The sequence below is a fragment of the Acanthopagrus latus genome, chromosome 6, assembly GCF_904848185.1.
Source record: "Acanthopagrus latus isolate v.2019 chromosome 6, fAcaLat1.1, whole genome shotgun sequence".
NCBI lineage: Eukaryota > Metazoa > Chordata > Actinopteri > Spariformes > Sparidae > Acanthopagrus > Acanthopagrus latus.
Genome location: NC_051044.1, coordinates 11,586,789 through 11,605,988, shown reverse-complemented (window position 1 = coordinate 11,605,988; position 19,200 = coordinate 11,586,789). Strand labels below are relative to the sequence as shown.

General features: G+C 40.6%; 1 protein-coding gene across 10 annotated transcripts in view; it reads left to right on the top strand.

Annotated features, from left to right (window-relative positions):
* Positions 1-19,200, top strand: part of LOC119021249 (R3H domain-containing protein 2) — a 55,950-nt gene that overhangs the window by 8,987 nt on the left and 27,763 nt on the right. For all 10 annotated transcript variants that reach the window (XM_037101418.1, XM_037101423.1, XM_037101419.1 and 7 more), the window contains exons 3-8: positions 14,621-14,700; positions 15,260-15,418; positions 15,567-15,789; positions 16,489-16,530; positions 18,266-18,352; positions 18,531-18,654. In XM_037101418.1, the coding sequence (XP_036957313.1) occupies positions 15,631-15,789; positions 16,489-16,530; positions 18,266-18,352; positions 18,531-18,654 (412 nt within the window). In that variant the 5' untranslated portion in view covers positions 14,621-14,700; positions 15,260-15,418; positions 15,567-15,630. The remainder of the gene's footprint in view (positions 1-14,620; positions 14,701-15,259; positions 15,419-15,566; positions 15,790-16,488; positions 16,531-18,265; positions 18,353-18,530; positions 18,655-19,200) is intronic.

The window sequence follows — 19,200 nt, the reverse complement described above, 5'->3', positions numbered from 1 at the left end:
TAATTAACACTGCCTCCTTATCTGTGCTGGTGCTGCATTGTTGCCAGTGCCGTACACACTTACACATGAAATGGGTGACCAGAGAGCAATGCACATCATGAATGTAACAACAGATTTCAAACCAAACGACTCCAGTATTTAACATGCATAATGCACAGTATGTTGATGAAAGCTTTTTCATTTGCTGAAGCGAAATAATCATAGTAAAGGAAAGATTCCTTTTATTAGATGATAACTTACTTATTAATTTTGTTCCAAACATTGTCAAGTAGAAGGTTGACAACCAGATAAGGATCTACAAACACTGTACAGTGTATTGAAAAATAGAAGAATCTTAGACCTACCTAGTTGAGTTTACACATCTGCCAGATAGTCTGTGTTTCATGCATGTCAATTTGGGTTTACAGCTTCTACAGCCAACTGCAGGCTTGTCATCATGCCCATATTTTCCTATTTTAGCACAGTGTCGTCATGGTTGGAACTTCACAGCCACCCAGGGCTTGGTGTAATGGTAATGCAAAAACAACAGAGGCCATGTTTTATCCTTCTGTATTGTCTTAGTGTTATGGCTGCTGCTCTTTGTGTTTTTAAAGCTGTTTGTGTAGATGGCTACAAGACAGCTCATCTCATATGTAATAGAGAGATCTTGTCTAGGGTGTGTTTGGTTTGCAGACCCTGACCCTTGTGGCACTATGGGATTTTAGGGGACTATATTTATCTGGCTAGGTGCCTGGGGAATGACGGAAGGATGAGAGACACTGAAGAGCAGTTGAAGGGGGATGCTGAGTGTTGTTTAGCTGGATGGATGTATGAATGACTGGCCTGTTGCCTTCCTGCTAGTTTCTGGAGTGCACAAGCCACATTGTAAGAGACCACACTTTCTGTTGGCCCAGCAGGGACAGCCTGGCAGTTTGACTGGCCGAATGCCTGACTTCCGGGTCAGGCTGGCTGGCTGGTTGGCAGCACTCAACTCGCCATCACTGTTTCAGCATGGCAGCCTAGTCAGCCAGCTGTCGTTAAGTGTTGCAATGGCAAATGGAGGTGTTTGTGCAGATCATAGAGGACATTGGTCACCATCTGGACGCATCCAGCTGTTGGCCAGTGCATTATTTAACATTTACTTAGGTTGTAGCTAAGAGCATCTTTTTCATCAAGTAGACAGAAGTTCCACTCTGTCTCTTAGGGTATATTGAGACCCAAAAAAGCAGGGTGTTAGAATATAGAAATGGTATGTTGTGCATACAATCCGGGAAGTCACATTTGAATCCTAATTAGACACCAGAACACTGCACAGCATTTTAAAATATTATGATGGGCCAGTGGTCTTACAGCAGGTTTATTGAGCTACATTAGGAAGGGACTAGGTACTTGATATAATCACCATAATTACCATATGTACAACTTTTTTGCCAAATACTGTCAACATATGAAAGCTTTGGTGTTTCAATTTCTTTGCAACATTTTTAAAGTAGTTTTTATTTGATTTCAGGCAATCATCTTCTCATACACTTAACATCTGTAAATAATTTTGGTTTCAAATTGATTATGTCATACTTTGTCAAGAAATGTAAAACCTAATTCTGTTCAAAGGTAGTGATTTCTATATAAAATATTGTGCTCAGGGATCTGTAATGCCATCTTTATTCCAAATAGGAGCTACACGTAATTTAAAATGGTCACTAGGTTGGAATAATTATCAAGCACAATTTATTATCAGATATTTTATCTTCTTGTTCAAAGGGGATGGCAAAGATATCATGAGTTATGTTTTCTTACTTTTGTTTTTATTGGAGAGATTTTCATCTAAGTGGTGAAATACTCACTACTGTATGCAGGAATCCAACCCTCTGAAGATGTTGTCTCCATTGTTGCTTCCAGTGGGTCATCCATCACACTTGACCATGCTACAGCATGTGCGTCAATCATGGCGATTGATTGTGCCTGTATTGATCTACTGTCTACAGTATTGAGGAGTGGGCAATTCAGAACAGTTTCCTAGTGTAGCTAATCATTTTGTTAACAGAGTTTTGATTATAAGTTTTAGAATTGATCTACTTTGATTTGGCCAGGGATTATAAAAGCCTTTCCTCATGGTCTATTTGTTTTTTGCAGACATTGTCAGTGTTTGTTATGTTCACTTAGCTGTTGTAATAAATAATTACGTTTTGTGCCACTGCCTCTGTTTTTAATGACTTATGGAAAGCAGTGAAAATGAAAGGCAAAACGTAGAAATGCACACAGGCCTCCACTTTCTCAAAAGTTTGTTATTGGAAGCTTCAGATTATAGGCCATGAAGTTCGTGTTGGGAAAATGACCTAATTGTCCCACTCTTTAAGGAAACCCCTGGTTTTGCTTGAGTAAAATACAGTAATTAAGACAATAACTTTGTAATTAAAATGTAAAAAATATACCTGATGATCTCTTCCTTCCAACTCTTCCACGATTGACAGAGTTGGGAGGAAGTTGCTTTAGTGAGCCAGATAACTTAAGCACAACATGGATATGATGTCAGAATTCCAACAAATGGTGTTGACATGCATGTGAAGTAATCATCCTAGCCTGATGATAAATCTACCTAAAACTAAACAAGACTTATCAGTTGGATGCATCCAAAACTATTCAAGGAAATGTTTCCTAGTGCTTTTTCTCAGATCAAAGATACTTGTGGCCACTCAGACAAATAGCAAAGAAAAATTCAGTCCTGACCTGAGGGCTACAAGACTGTGGAAGAGGGATTAAGACACAAGCAACTATAGATAGGAGAAGGGTGTGGGAGCGGATGATTTTGCCTGGAACATGAAGCGGCTTGGAACATTGGATTTCTTTCGCACTCCAAGATACTGATCCATCCCACGAGCACCTGCATTCAAATGGGAAGCAAAGTACAATTTCGTTCAGGTTAATTTCTGAGAAATTGACCGCTGTTTAGTGGACAGGAACTCAAGTTGCTTCTCTTGTCCTCCTCCAGACACTTTTCATTTGTTCATGAAATCATACATCTAAGGAAAGTAGATTTTTTTTTTTTCCTTTTTCTCTTCATATTGAAACTGTTTTAACTGACTTAATAGTCATCTGTGATGCCTTTCCTTTTTTCTTTGTGTTGCCTTGTGCAACAGGAGGACAAGACTCAACATTATTTGCAATGAAGCGTAAAGGAGCGGGATTTCTCTTAGTGTGAGTAGAAAGCAAACAGGAGACTGGGAGTGGAATGATTACGAAATGCTTTGAGGGGGAGTGAAAAAGCTGCTGCTCTGTTCGGCTAGGAAACATGATGGATCAGAAAGTAATAGATATTGGGTGAAAGAGAGGCAGCCATAAACGGACAGTAACAGTTGGTAGCAAACAGTTGGAGTTGTTGTGTGTACCGTACCTAGAGGACAAGTCATTGGCCTTACAAATGTGTGACCTGGAGTTCGATGCCTAAAGGGCCGGTAAAATATTCATCTTATCCAAGAGCCAGAGCCTGTCAGCTGAAGACCAAGAGCTAAACAGAGAGACAGTTAGACACTGAGCGAGAGACATCCACAGTGCAGAGGAGCAATAAAGTTGTGTGCTTGATTTATGCTTCAACGGTCATTGGTGGTCCCTCCCTCAGGGCTGGAGTCCCTGCCTACCTGGCTGGGTAAGGCATTCCAGGAAGGTTCTCTGACAGAGCTGGCTACTTATGTTAGGCAAGGGCTTTCCCTGGTAATTTATCAGCCTTAGTGTCTTCATCCTGTTTATCTCCATTATGGTTGAAACCAAGTGGAAGATAAAACCTACATTGTATTTATGTTCTAAGATGGGTTGCTGTTTGAGGTTCGGTGAATAAGACTGAGTTTGAGCAAAGATAATGGGAGTAAATTCATCCATTTTTTTCATTATGGATTTTTATGAATACGCTGGTTTTAAAAGCTGCAAGTAGTCACACATCAAGACCTGTATATATCCTGTTAAATTTGGAATCATTCGAATGTGTGTTACTAGTATATTTTTTTAGGGTGGTGTTTTTTATTAGTTATGATTCTGTTCATACACGTGGTATTTTACCTTTCATTCGTGGCTCCAAAAATGGCATGTGGCATTTGATGTGCTGAATCAACCAGCTCTAAGTGGTTATGTGCCAGTCTAGTTTTGGAAACATGAAAATACACAGCAGGTACAAAAGATTTGCTCTTGCTTGACAATAGATCAGATGCAAGCAATCAAGGTTTCATTTTTTATTGTTTTCTCCTGAGTCATGAGGTATCGCTGTTCTCACAGGTGTTTGCACGTAGAAAGCATGCATTCATTGAAATGCAATGTTGATCGTGGCAAACGGCAGCAAATTTATTTACGGCAAATTTATTTCAGTTATCAGTCCTAATTTTAATATTTACTTGAGTAAACACTGAGCCTTCTCGAGAATGTATTACTGCTTCTAAGTTAGGCCTGTCACGATAAATTTTGCTGGACGATAAAGTGTCCCAGAAATTATTGCGATAAACAACAATATTGTCGTTTTAAGACCATTTTTCAACTAATATAATGATAAGGGCATAATAATGCAAGTATACCCTTTCAAAGAGCAGTTAACCTTTATTTCGAAAGAATATTTAACATTGGAGTTGGAATGTGAAAAAGACATTTTAAATATCCAAAATAAATAAACAGAATGACCAGAAACAATGAATAAAAAGGACTCTCAGTCTCTGTTAGCTAAAATTGCACTTGAATTACACACAACCAAAAACAATAACCCCAAGACTTTAGTATTTTGTCTTTCACGCTGTGTAGTTGTGGAATTCCTGTTAGTGACACATATGTTCTCCCAGGCAATTTGTACCGGCTGTCAAATGTTTGCAGCATTTGTCGAAATGCCAGCTTTACGACGGTATTAAAAGGCTGCATCTCTTTAGCGATGTAGCGACCTACACTGTCTGTGAGTGCATACCATTTTGCACTGTCCCCTCTGTAGTTTTAATTGTAGTTTTTTTTCCCAGCTGGGAAACTTGCATTGGATGATTATGATTTAGGTGCAGTTGCATGTTTGTTGTGTTGCCGCTTTTAGTTGCTACTTTTTTACAACAAATGTGACATACCGGCTCGTCCAGGTTAAGTGGTTCAACACGGTCATTCGGTTTGAATCCGAAGTGCTCCCACTCTGCAGCTGTCGCATTCGGCTTTGAAACCAATTCCATTTTTTATTTTTTTATTCCGTCAAATCTCAACTAGCTTTACCTCTGGCTTGCTACTCCTCACGGGGCTCTCATGCTGCACTCTGTGTTATGTCAGGTGCAGGGCCCCGCCTCCCCACACAGAGACAAAGAGTGACTGACAGGAGGGTTGACGTGAGAAACACAAGGAAAACAAACAAGCATGCAATTGGAAATTATTGAGGCCGGCAAAATTATCAGGCTCGTTTTTTATTTATCGTAAGATTAATTGATTTATTGATTATCATGACAGGCCTATTCTGAGTGACTTCATCTCTCACTATGCATGCTTGTGTAATATCTTCATGCAGCACTCCATTATTATGCTTTGTGTATTAGAATATGTCTCCAGTAAAGTTTTAGGGTTATCCTCAAATGTTAAGACTGGTATCCTGTGGTTTACCGCCTCATATCTGCAAGGTTTAGCCCTTAAAGCTTGTTAAGTTCAGTAAAGCTGGGTCGGTACTTGGGAGTAATACCCTTTGAACCAATGCTTACTTTACCTTGCGCATATTTATTTCATTGAGGGAATGGTAGTTTCTATCTGCTGAGGCCTACTTGGAGGTCTGTTCGTGTGTCTGTGAGCTCAATCTGTTTAGTTCAAGGTTCAGCTCCACCAGACCTGATATTTAGTCACTGCTCTCGTCAGGACGAAGTAGAACAGGACTGTCTGCAGTCAGACAGTGTGTGAGGGGAGTCATCGCCAATCGGCGCATTTAAATAAGTGTGTGTGTGTGAATGACTCACATTCTGATCACTGTTTAAGCCCCATTAAGTCTGTGTGCATGTGTGTACATCTGCAAGCCTTGTTGCATGTGTGTATGTTTGTTGTGTCTGTACGATTGAGCTGTCCTATTCATGCTATAAGTAACCGATAAGGCTGCCGGGTGTGTTGTGTGTGTGTCTGTGTGTGTGTGAGTCTGTGTGATGTTTTATTTGTGTTTACCCAGTGATAAATACACCGGGCCTTGTAATTGGGGAAAGGAGGGGGGTCGTGAGAGAGAAAGGGAGAGAAAAATATGGGGGTGTTGAGGGATATGGCTGCTTTTCTCTTGGTGACAGAGCCTGTTGCCATGGAGCTGGTCCTCCCATTGGTAGAAGTCTGGTCCAATCGCTTAACAGCACAGATTGTTTCATCATTGAGAAGTTTTCCTCTCTTCCTGTCTCACTAGCTACCCCTTACTCCTCCATCTTTTTTTCCTCTCCTCCGATGCCCCCCCCCACCCCCCACCCCCCCATTCTCACAGTGAAAGAAGCTGATAAATTACATAAGGTTTATAATGAGTGCAGGAGCTGCCACCCAATTTCATTTTGACACAGTTATTCATGTTACATCAGCAGCTCAAGTTGAGCAGGCAGAATCTTTCACAAATCTCTGCACTGCACTTGAGAAGACAGACCCCACAATCGCACATTTTATCATTCATGTATTTATTTGACAGCTAAGAAATGCTATTAGTTCAAATCATGTTTCTTACTAGCCAGATGATTAAAGACCGGCAAGGTTTTAAGTCAAATGCGTCCATCCAATACCTTAGTAGTGAAGACATTTGACTGATGCCTTCTAGTTTGTTGTCAGTCAAATTCTGCACAAAGCTTTGGAAGTAGCATGCAGAGCATTTTCATCTGTATAGAGAGTTCCTGTTGGAGTGAACCCACCATCCCACAGCAGTTTCTGGGATCTTTGGTCATATCTAGTGAATGGAATGGAACTAGCAATTGGGCATGTTGCAAAAACAGATACGCTACTGAGAAAGATGTGGATTTAAGAAAGGGGAGAGGAGCTTGATTGCTCCATGATGCCTTCACAAAGTTCTCAAAGCACTGGGATTCATATCCAGCCAAAGAGGCCAAAGGCTGGTGAGGGTGTTGGATCCTAGTTATCTGAAGCCCTTAGCAAACGTATCGGATCTTAGTGTGATATGGATTGCCTATCAGTTCTGTCTGTCCAGGGAACCCTTCACGCTTGGTTTGGATCTTGTTGAATACTCAAGAGACTCTAGTGTGAGATTTCTAAGGTTTGCAGGGGTGGCAGTGTCCTACATCTGCTTCCCATTCAGGTCAGGCAACTGTAAGGGAGAGAGTTTCAGCCAATACAAGACTCTACATTGAGAAAAGCAGGAGGCACTCATTGAGTTGAACACGAGGTGGACAATCATGTACTTGAGATGTCAGTGAAAGGTGGAAGACTTGGGATGTACAGGTATATAAGAAGAGCTCACAAATCAGTTACAAAAGTTTTGCCTTTGTTGCAACAACAGTATTTTATTCATGAATAATGTGAAGTTGAGATGTGAAGCCCTTTGTTTTACAAAACATTGAATGTTCTTTTTTTTTAAACTGTGATGTTGAATTTCATCAAAATCAGTTATATTCATTACACTTTGAATATTTTGTAACTGAAATTGTATTCATCCACAGCACAGTTAGTCTTTCCATGATAGAATGTTGTTAGATATTAAAACAAAGAAATTCAGAATAATTGAAACTGAAAACATAATAAAACAGGATCTGTAAAAAAAGGAAAATAGATTGCAAACCCCAAATAAAGTTTTGAATCAGAGGACATTAGTGAAGACATTTTATTTTTGTTGTATGTAAATTGTTTAATTGTGTTAAGGTGTATTGTTATCAACCATGGTTTAAATTGAATAGAAAATGTGAATATTAAGGATCCTGTGCCATTAAAACTGTAATGTTATTATCCATTTTACTAGGTGATACTGTAGATTGCACTCTGGTGGTGTAATTAACACGCTCCCTAAGGGCATCTGCTTGACAAGACACTGATGAGAAATGCCTTCAAGGCCCAGAGTGCTGCTAGTATCAGACATTCCAGTGGTCATTGATGTGACCAAAATAGAACTGAATTAAGGAGCAGGGATTTCCTCCTGGATTAAACATTCCAAAAGGTGTTGATTTTTATTGCCTTGTTAACCTCATCTTATTTTTTTATATGGGGATGCTTCAAGTGGTTGTGTGACTTTCACTGAAATTCATTGCTGTTGCAACAGCAAACCATTTCTTGACTTGATCTTCTGTCGTGCAACAGAATCGGTACAAACCCAGTGTTCATTTCCTTGTCTTCAACTAAACCATCAGGGTTTTCTTGATTGTGACTCATTTTTTCTCTTCAGTTGTTCCTCTAAAACGTTTTTCTTTTGCTGTGGTTGTTCACACGTTAGATATGTTTCTGCCTCCATGCGGTTTATCACATGGTGTATTGCAGTCTTGTCATTTGTTGATGCAACTTGAATACTTGACAGATAGGAAAGGTTTAATTGTATAACCCCACGTATATTCTTTTGTTGATTCATGCAGTTGTTATGAAAGAACATGGAGAGACTATTGGTCAGATCTTAATTGTTGAGATTTTTTATTTTTAAAAACTTTTTTGCCCCAGTTGCACTGTGAGGGGAAAGCAGTTCATATACACTGAACTTACATTAGTAGATCGATCTCCCACTGCTTTAAAATGTCTCTTTCACTTTTCCTTGTTTATTAAACTGATTTTGTAATATATTTGTCACAATTAGTAGTCAACAAAAACTCCTGCTGTAGTTGAGATTGCGCTATTATATCCTGCACCAACATACTGTTTTCAAAAGAAATGCTTCATATTTAAGATGCCATTTCAAAAAACATCCCTGGATCGGTGCACCATGGTCCACTATAAAGGAGTGAGGCATCTTGGGAAAAAAAGTTTTATTCTTAGAGAAAAGGATATTGGAATAATTTATTGTGAGTTATTTAATATTTTTTTGGATTAAATGACATTATCATCTACATTAATGAATTATTTCATAATTCTTATTTACTTATTTTGTTTTGGCCCACGTGGGCCTAATTCTCTCCCTCACCCACATTCCTGCACTCTTGCCTTCATCAATAATTCATACAGGATCAGGATCCCCTCTCTCTCCACTGCCATTCGTTTATTATGCAGAAAGGAGACTGTCGTTTACTTGGCCGGCATCTTTCTTTCCATCACCCACTTTCTTGTTGTGTTTTATCCTTCAGTCTCATTTTTCCCTTCATACCTCGGCATGTTCTGCCACACGCAGCATCGAACTATACATAGGTTGTAACTAGTGAGAGCAACGGAGAGAGGGAGACTTGGAGAGAGCTGCAGAAAGGTAGGTAGGTAACTAAGGAGGGAGGGAGGGGAGGGAAGGAGGGAGAGAATGAGTCATAGCTCGTCCCACAGGACTGAGTGGGCTGGCTGAGTGGAGGAGGATGGCGTCAGCAGCAGGCCTGACAATTTAAGAAGACACATTAAAAGAGGAAGAAAAGGGGAGAGAAAGACTAAGAGCTAAGACTTAAAAGTGGGTGGACGGAGAGAGATATTGATGGGAGGGGTTGATGTCGAGGGGGCGGAAGGCAGGAAGGGGTATCCTCAGCACTGAGAGAAAAACGAGAGAGGGGGTGGCAGGGAGAAGGACACAGAGACGTAAATGGAAAAAGAGAAATCCTGTCTTCCGCTGCATTTGTCCATTCATGCCCCCCTCAGCCGTGTTTTGTGTCTTGTTGGTTAGGATGATTTTGCTTCATGTCTTCACTGCTATTGCGATTTCTAAGGTTCTCAGCTCTGTTTTTCTTAGCTCATACAGTCACCTCAATTGCCTTTACGTAACTCATTGCAGAAAATGTGAACAGTGTTCTGGAGTGTCTATGAATGGTTTGGCCGGTGACGCATGCACCCATATTTTTACTGTGTGAAGCGCACACTGTTTTAGTGCAAATGTGCCTGGACTGTTCCTCTCCAGTCCCTAATGCTCCTAATGCTCCGGCCCCTCCCTTTGTGAGATTGTGCAACCGACGCAAAGGGGAATCCTCTCTGACATAGACAAACACTGCTGCACACACACTGCCAGCACTGCTGATATATAATATGTGCAGGCACTGAGCTTGCACAAACTCTGCCATTACTACACACACACATCAGCCCCTGCTCTGAAGACATAACCTTGCTGCCTTTTGTGAAATGGGTTCTCTCTGACGTCAAATGGGCTAGGTGAGCGGCTGAATACAGAGGAGCTGAATTGGGTCGAGCTGCCTGTGTATGTCTCTCCCACTGCTGTCTGTGGGTTTGTACGTGCTTGCTCACTCCTGTTTGCAGCGTTCCGCGCTTCCATTCACCTTCATCTTTTCATTCAGCCTCTGCAGAGAAAATGGAGAGGCATGTCTGCTACGCAGTGCTTCTCCCCAGTGATATTTAAGATAATGCTATGAATGAATGACTGATAATGGAGGTAGTTCTCTGTCATTACCCACATACAATTATAGGAATTGATATCATTTTCTGCTCACTTGCACTCAGGCTGTCAATAATGAGAAATAACCAGAGTAGGTCAGAACAGATATCTACTGTAGATTGACCTGTCCATTTGTACTGTCTCTGTACATTAAAATTTTATTTGCCATATGCGCTGCTTACAAAAGAATGAGTTTGACCTTACACTGTACATGTTCAAATTGTTAGCTTACTGACTATATTTAGCAGACATGTGTAGTGTAACAGAGGGGATGTTTTATAGTTTAGCTGTGAACTTAATTGACCCAGTGCAGTAAACTCAATGAGAATGTAATGATTATAAATCATCCCAACACACGTGTGCACACACACACACACACACACACACACACACACACACACACACACACACACACACACCGGACAACATGTATGTCAACACATGATGATAACCCAATGTGGGCCAAGTAATATTGGTTGTGCTGTTGTCACTACAAAAGTTAAAAAGCTCATAGGTATTTACTTATTGGGACAAATTTGGGACCTATATGTGTTTGTCATTTTCATATAACAGATTGGTTAAAGCTAGTAATTGATTGATAACAGTTGTCACTTACTTTTCTTTGGATCCACTAGTAGCTTTGTTTAAGCTGTCTAGGTTTAGCTAAAACTACAAAAGTCCTAAAAATTACAAATCTGTCAAATTAATGATTGTCACCTCCGGCAACAGCTGGTTTGAATCTGTGGCTTTTGGCTCGACGTGACTGATGTCTGTCAGTTCACCTGATAGTTAACTAATAAATCAAAGAGTTGAAAGACTTGAGAAAGACAAGCCTTCCATTTTAGATAGCTACCAAGCAGTAGAATTACTCTCAATTCTTTGGCCTGCCCTGGTCAAACTATTGCTGAGTCCCTGACCCTGCTTGACCCAGAGCAGCTAAATTTGACAGTGAGCTCATACCTGCTTGAAATATTTAGTCCAGCCACACTGCTGTCTGAAGTGGTGATACACATTCTATGAACCTTAACAGAAACGTGAACACATACACACATACGCATAGTGTTGACCAGACAGATAGCCCTCTCTGTCTCTTTCACTCACTGGCTCACACACACACACACACACACACACACACACACACACACACACACACACACACTGGCAGTCTTTAGTTTGGTAACCTGACACAGTGGGCAGGGCAGTGTTTGACCTGGGTGTCTCTGCTGGTTACATGTCATCAAGGAGGGCCCTTGTAAGAGACTGCAAGGGCAGTAATGTGTGTGAAGTGGGTCAGGGTGCCCTACACTGTATCATGACCAATGAAGATGGTGGGATTTTTTTGTGGGTGGTGTGGCCATTGTGAGATTAGATCATACAAAGCGTAGAAAAATATACAGGTTGTCTTTTGTAAGAAATGGTCATGAACAAGACAGTTCTCAAAATAGTGAATGGGTTATGCCTAATGAAATCATCCCTGTCATGTTGTATCACAACAGCCCGTTGATGTGGTTTTATGAGGCCAGCATTATGTGGATAACTATGACGTTGCTGGCCCAGAGTCCTGTGTGAATCGGCAGCCTTGCTGCATGGCTGCAGCCACATGTGATGACGCAAACAGTTGGCAGAAGGATGCCAACATCAGGCCGACCGACACACTGACTGAACTGGGACACAGCAGACAGAGACTGTGCTGCTGCAGCTGGTATTGTAGATGTTGAGTCTGCAGTGTGCAGCCTGTATTATGATGCACTGGTTCTTATGCCCAGATAAGCTTTTTTATTTCAAGTGTGATACATGAGGTCTCCTGAAATAAACACTTGTACGTTGTACGTATTAGTTTGCACCGACCATTTGTCAGGTGACTGAGAGTACATAGACGAGGGATCAACCTTTTTTAACATCAATTTGTTTTTCAAGGCAGATATATTATTATTATTATTATTATTATTATTATTATTATTATCAGAATTGTTAAATGAGACTGCAGTGACATGAATTGCGATGTTGTCAATTCAGTGTATCAACGTAAATATAATTAGATTTTTTTTTTATGTTATATTGCTGTTTGCATGATAATGGTGGTTGATAAAAAAAAATTATACTACTAAGTTCAGTCGCATTTGATGTTTCACTACTTATCTTTGAGGCTTCATCAGTTCAGCGACACACATTTGACTTTCTACCTCTTGATAACCAATTAGCCAAAGTACTGAGATCCCCCATTCTTGCTTTTATCACAGTCTCTGATTGCCTGATCTTGGTAGAAATTGAAACGCCAGCAGTAGCACATCCTGGTCTCTTTTTCTTTTCATCCTGTCTTAATTTCTCTGCTTCTGTCTTTCCCTCTCAGTGTGTGTGCGTGGCAATCCACATATTTATTTTTAATATCACTCATCTCCCTGCCCTTCTCACTTGTACTCGCTCAACACAAATGGCAGCAGTTGAGAATGACGTTACTATCTCCTTGGCAACCCTGTGGGCTGGTGTGTGTGTGTGTGTATGAAGGAAAGCGCGGGTGGGGGGGTGTTGAGGCGAGAGCTGGGAAAAATGGGTGGCGGAGGAGAGAAAAGGTAAAGCTGGTTTATTCATCGGCACCCTGGCTCCGATTCACAATTTGTCCTGCAGCCCCTCCCTGCTATTACGCTAGGATAGTTCAGTCAGCCATGAGACTGACACTCGAGATGAATGATTATCTTTGCTTTCTAATCCAAAACCATTCATTCTTTTTGCCTGAGAATGTGCTGTGTGTGAAAGCGAGCAAAGGGAGGAGATTATTTCGAAGAGACTGTGGCAGGCAGTTGTATCTGCCCACAGTAGGTAGTGTGGCTTTTTTCTACGCTGCTGTGTGGCTGGCTTGTGTAAGCAGTGCGGGGTTGGGGCATGTGGGTGTCTTGGTCAGTGATGTGGTGTAATGCTGCTGATGCTGATGACGCCTTTGCTGTTGCATTGCTTGGGTTTTCCCCTCACTGGGAATCCCTGCCTCGTTTGTTCACTCATCTCATCTATCCTGCAGCACAGCACAGTACAGCGCAGAGGTACAAGCAGGGACATGCATGAATTGCACTCATCCATGCTGCATACATACAATCTGGCCGCCGCACTTCTGATGCCTGAATTTATCCTTGTTTGCGCACATGTATGCATATGATATTTAATGCGTACATTTCATCTTTCTTTCAACACTTTTAACATATGCTGCTGTGCTTCCAGAGGATATAGGCTTGTAGGTCAGATGGATTGCTGTTCATTTGTGTTGTCTGTCTGTGTATGGGTGTATTGCCTAAGACGTCAGAGTTACTGCTTCAGAGCCAGGATTCACCCTGAAGCTGTTTGCGATTGTAATGTTTTTCCATGCTGTGAAAATGGGTTTAGTGATGTAATTTACAGTAAGTAAACAAGGGCAACATAGAAGAATATGCTTATCACAAATGCTGTTGTATAACTGTTTTTGCTGCCTAATTCTAAATGGGTTTTGTGATTGGTGGAAGTTTGATAAAGATGAGGTTGCAGCTGGAAGATGCTTAGGAGGTTTAAATGGGAAACTTGGATGTGTGTTTATGTTGTATGTTTGACCAAAGCTGGTCAGACAGATGATGATTATCTGTTTTAGTCCTTCATTGTATTCTTAATTCTAGGCTGAAATGGCAGTGTGAGAGTTGCACTTAATTGGCTTATTTCAGTGATTCTTTATGCAAGTAGATAAAGCAGGAAAACACCTCAAATCTGAGGGGAAACATAACTGGACAGTTCATAATGACTCGTTGTACTTGGCTAAAGAATTGCAACTGTAATTGGCACCGGACCTCCAGCTGCAAGGGCAGTAACATTCACTGTACTTCACAGGTTGCCAAATGAACTGTCTGTCTCTGACATATTGCTGCTAGTTCAATTTTTGGGTTTTGACAGAAAAAGCACATTGCCCATTCATAAAAATGATGCCCACACCGTAGAAACAATTATATCAAACTGTGACAAAGTCAAATAAAGAACAATATGGCAGGTTTGAGAAGATTGACCTAACTCGAGGTTTTCATTTGTAAGCCTTGTGTGGCAGTATGCGCTTAGCTCTCTGCTGCTTTGTCCCCCTCCCTGCTTCAGTCGGCGGCAGCAGCAGCAGCAGCAGCGATGAGTCACTGAGTGTGTGAAACAATGACGTCATCCGTGTCTTCCTCTTCTGCTCTTGGTGTTCAGGGCTCCTGACTGGAGGACAGACCATGCTGCTGCACTGAGCCGGAGGGAGAGAAAAGAGAGAGGCCCCAGTGACCGCTGAGGTAGTGTGCCCCTCCCCTCTTTCTGGCTTGATAGCTTTTACTTCTTCAGTTCACCTGAACACTGTAAATAAAGCAGCCTTTTTTGTTGTGCATGTTGATATTTTTGTCATATTGTGCCACTGAAGATGTTTGTTTTAAAAGTGAGTTCATGACCATTACTGGAAAACTAAACTTGACTGTTTTGGCTGGCTTGTGATTTTAAAAGAACAAAACTGAACTTTTGAATGAAAATGTAAAGTTTATTTTAAAATGTATTCTCATGAATGAAATGAGAAAGTTCTGGCTTAGGAGCAAAAGTGAAAAAAAAGCCTTTCCTGTTTTCAGGTACTTGAACCAACCTGCTGGCAATATGTCAGACTGGATGGTTACAGTTTAACAAATTAAGACGTCAATCTTAGAAAAAGCCCCAGATCAATTTTTTTCTTCTTCCCCAAAATGAGGCTGAACAAATAAAACAATAAACCAGTAGAGGAGATCAGTGATTAAACTCAATAAATCAGTCATATTTCACATAGTTTTGGAAGTTGTTTTTTTTCATCTGTGTGTTTTGTTCTCACAGCCCCACCTTGAAAGCTAAGGCTTGCTATGGACTGCGCTTCGCCCCCTGCTGCAGCCCGGCCCAGTACACTACCTTAGTGGGTCCCCTTCATCTTCCTGTGTGTGGTTCCTATCCAGACTCACTGTAAAGAGTCCAGCACAGATCTGGTACCACCTACAGGTAGATAGTATAGTGGCACACTCTCTTTCACATATACTGTATGCCTCTTTCTCTGTGGTCATTCATTGTCAAAATTGTACAGCCTTTTGTTGTTTTAGAACTGCCAGAGCCTGAATCTTTCTCTTTTCTCTTGCCTGCTTTCTCTCAGCCACTCCTGGGTTCTCCACCCAACCCCCTCCCCAACTCCCACCCTCTCCCCCTCCCCTAAGAAGATGTCAGTGAGTCTGACAACAGACATCCAGCAGGAGGGAGAGAGTGGGCCACTCATTGAGCCCTGCAGTCGAGGCAAGACCTCCCCTCAACCACAGGGCACCAAGGAAGGGACAGGAGAGGGCCTGGAACCAGAGGATAGCTCCCCACAGGATGCACAGGTGGGAAGAAGTGGCAATAACCCATATGTGTACTGCTGGTCCATAATAATGTGTACTTGCTTCTCTTTACCACATTTTATTTGGCTAAGATTGCCATATTTTAATTGTTTAAGAGACTATAGGCTCAATTGTAACAAATGCACACCTTTTTTTTCCCCATCTGGCATATGTGTCTGAATTTTACACCCAGCCATTTAAATAAAAACTGGCCTATTTGGTTGTATTTTAGTGTCAGTTTTAAGCATATTTTGGATGTAGTTATACTGGATACAAGGACACACTGCTAGAGGAATCCCTATCAGCTCACCGTGTTGCTGTCACAGTAATAGATCTGTTAAAGGAGCATATGTTTTTTTAAAAGCCCTTTTGCAGTTAAGAAATCAGGTTTATCTAACAGAAAAACACCTTTACAAATGTTGACTCCTGTTCCACACAGAACAGCACTGGTCTGAGCAGGTAGGTTTTGCAAATCTACATGACTATACTGCAATAGCAAGATTTTACATATAACCTTGAAATATTGTAATCTGTAACATTCGCTTCATGTCATACAAATTCAGTGTACATCCTTAATGTTTTAATATTCACCTGAGCTTGGAAAACTGGAAAATGTTTCTAAATATCTTTCCAAATGTCTTGAAAAGCTGTATATTGCATCTTTTTTTAATGAATAGGTAAAATAGTACATTTGTCTTACAGAAACGGGCTCCTAATCACAGCCATGGCAGGAAAAGGGCCAAGGTAAGTGACATGTGCTCACTAATTTGATTTGATTTTGTTTTTTTTCAACTCCAAAAAGAGATGCTCATCTCTCTTGAAGTCACCCATAAAACTTCATAATCCTGCTCCCTAAAATAACCCGCTGCTGGTTTGTTATATAATGTGACCTTCCATTATTAACGTTCTAATCCTCTCTGTCACTGCAGACTACCTACTTGTCATCATTGGCTTACAACCTTTAACCCGCCTACTTTGAACTCACTCATGGGATATGAGGGACCTTAGTAAGGCTATGAAATGGGAGAATATACTTCAGACAGTAGATAAAGACTGTAACGGGTTAAAGTTGATACATTTGTTTTTGTAAATTCAAATAACTAAATCTCTTAAGATAATTCCTAGCCAGCCAGTCGGTCTCAACTCTCACGCCAAGATACTCTCATTTCCACTGAGCTTACTGTGTCCTGCGTTTTCTTCCAGACCCTCTTTGAGATGGTCTGGGTACATAGACAGTGATACAGTACTTCCACCTTGGATGTTCTTTGACATTATATGCATTCATACCACCTCTATATATCCCTACACATTGTATAAATTCAGCTGAACACCAGCATTTACCTTGTTTGTTCTGGAATTTTTTGTTTTTTATTTATTTATTTATTGCCAACCAAGCCTTAATATTTAATTGAATTGTTATTTTTATCTATTATTAAACTTTATATATTAAAGGTTTGGAAATGGTAAATTGCAAATATTGTAATACTTGTGAGTATATAATATATAAACACTATTATTATATCACTACCTTCAATCATTGGTTATTGTCTGAAGTCACCATGTCACCTCACCCTAAATGACGGAAACACTAACAGTGTGTGTTGTTTAAAGGCCTATTTAGGTCTTAAAGAATGTCGAGGCCGTAGTCAGTTGTGCTGGAACGTAGTTCAACCCTATCATGATGTTTTTTGGGAGTGGCTGAACTCCCATGCTTAACCTCAAATCCCATGCTTAATCTGCTCATTATACGTCTTATGGAAGGGATTAAATCACATTGGTGTTATCGCAGTGAAAACATTCTTTAAATTTGATCATCTGTTTCATTTCCCTCTTGGTTTTAGTATATAATCTGCAAAGGAACAAGTGTCCTTAATCAGCTATGTTGGATTAAAACTCCACGTGTTCTCCACGTCTTGCTTCAGGCAACCCTCTTGTCAGTCATTGTCCAGAAAATCGAATTTAAGTAGAGAGGACTGTCTCTTCGGAAAAAAAAAAAAAGGTGTAAGAAACTTGCTCTTACACACATAGCCACACATAGCCAGGACATTTGGTTGATTGTAACACTTAGTTCTTACAGATGATTATGGTTCTTTATTGTCATTTCAAGCTCGTATTGCCAACAAGCTTGTTTAAAAAAATAAATCAATATAACAAAAAAATTCACCGTTTCTCATCTTAAGGTACTGCTGCATCAGCAGCTGATTTGCAGTACCACAATTTTTCCCCTTTGTTTCTTATTTCGTATCACTAGCTGTTGTTTTTGAGCTTTGTTTGTTGCAGCAGAAACTTGTTCACCATAAACTACAATAATTAGTGTTATCACATAGCATGAATTTTGGGAGACTGCTATGCATAAAATTGGGATAGAGAACAGTTTAATATGATTTGCTACATTTAAAACAGCTACACTTTTCAGTGAAAGTCCCTAAAAACAAACACAACTAGCCTTACAGGTAATATTTGTATGATTCTGTTTCAGTCTAATGCCAAACTGAAGCTGGTACGGAGTCTGGCAGTGTGTGAGGAGTCCTCTGGTCCGTTCTCCAATGATGGACCCCCAGAATCGGTACTGTTCCTGCCTCTAACCCCTCACCCTAACCCCATTCCTAGTCCTAGTCCATACCCTAGCCTGCAATTCTTTGTATGCCTCTGCAGTTTGTGTCGTATTAACAATGCTTACTAGACTAAACAAAATTTGGATAAAAAATAACCACCTTTTTAATGGCGATGGATTTTTGTCCTAGGATATCATCCAGCTTCACATAAGCTGTCCATCAGACAAGGAAGAGGAGAAGTCCTCAAAGGATGAGTATGAAAATGAAGAGAAAGAGAAGAAGGACAAGACTCCGCGGAAGATGTTGTCACGTGGTAAGATGCAACTTTGTAACTTAAATGCATTTTGTCCCTTGCTGGCGACACAGGTAAACGAGATTTTTAACAGCATCTCCTCCACAAACCTTTAATGTCAGTTCCGATGTCCTGCTTATTCTAACACAAGATTAAAAGCTTGGTCCAATATGTGATAATAAGTTCAGTTAGTTTTAATGATAATCATTCTTCCTTCACAAATACAATGAATGCCAGGGCAAAGGTTTTGACATGTCATAACTTCTACATGTAAATATAATGTCCACTGCATTATTAATACCCAAACTAATATGATGTCGAGCTAATTTCTCCAGAAGATAATGGGATCCCTCCTTCTTTTTTAATTACCTACCTTACACCCTCTCTCTGCAGAAGCCCTCAGGCTTCATTAGACTCTGTGAGCAGCAGAGATGAAATGGCTTGGCCAACTGTCTAGTGTAGTGGAAAATTGTGGAAAATGATCCCCCGCAGAGTGTTTTTGTGTGTGCCTATGTGTGAAAGCAAAGAAGAACAGCGCACTGGTGTCTCATGCTATCTGCTGCTTAT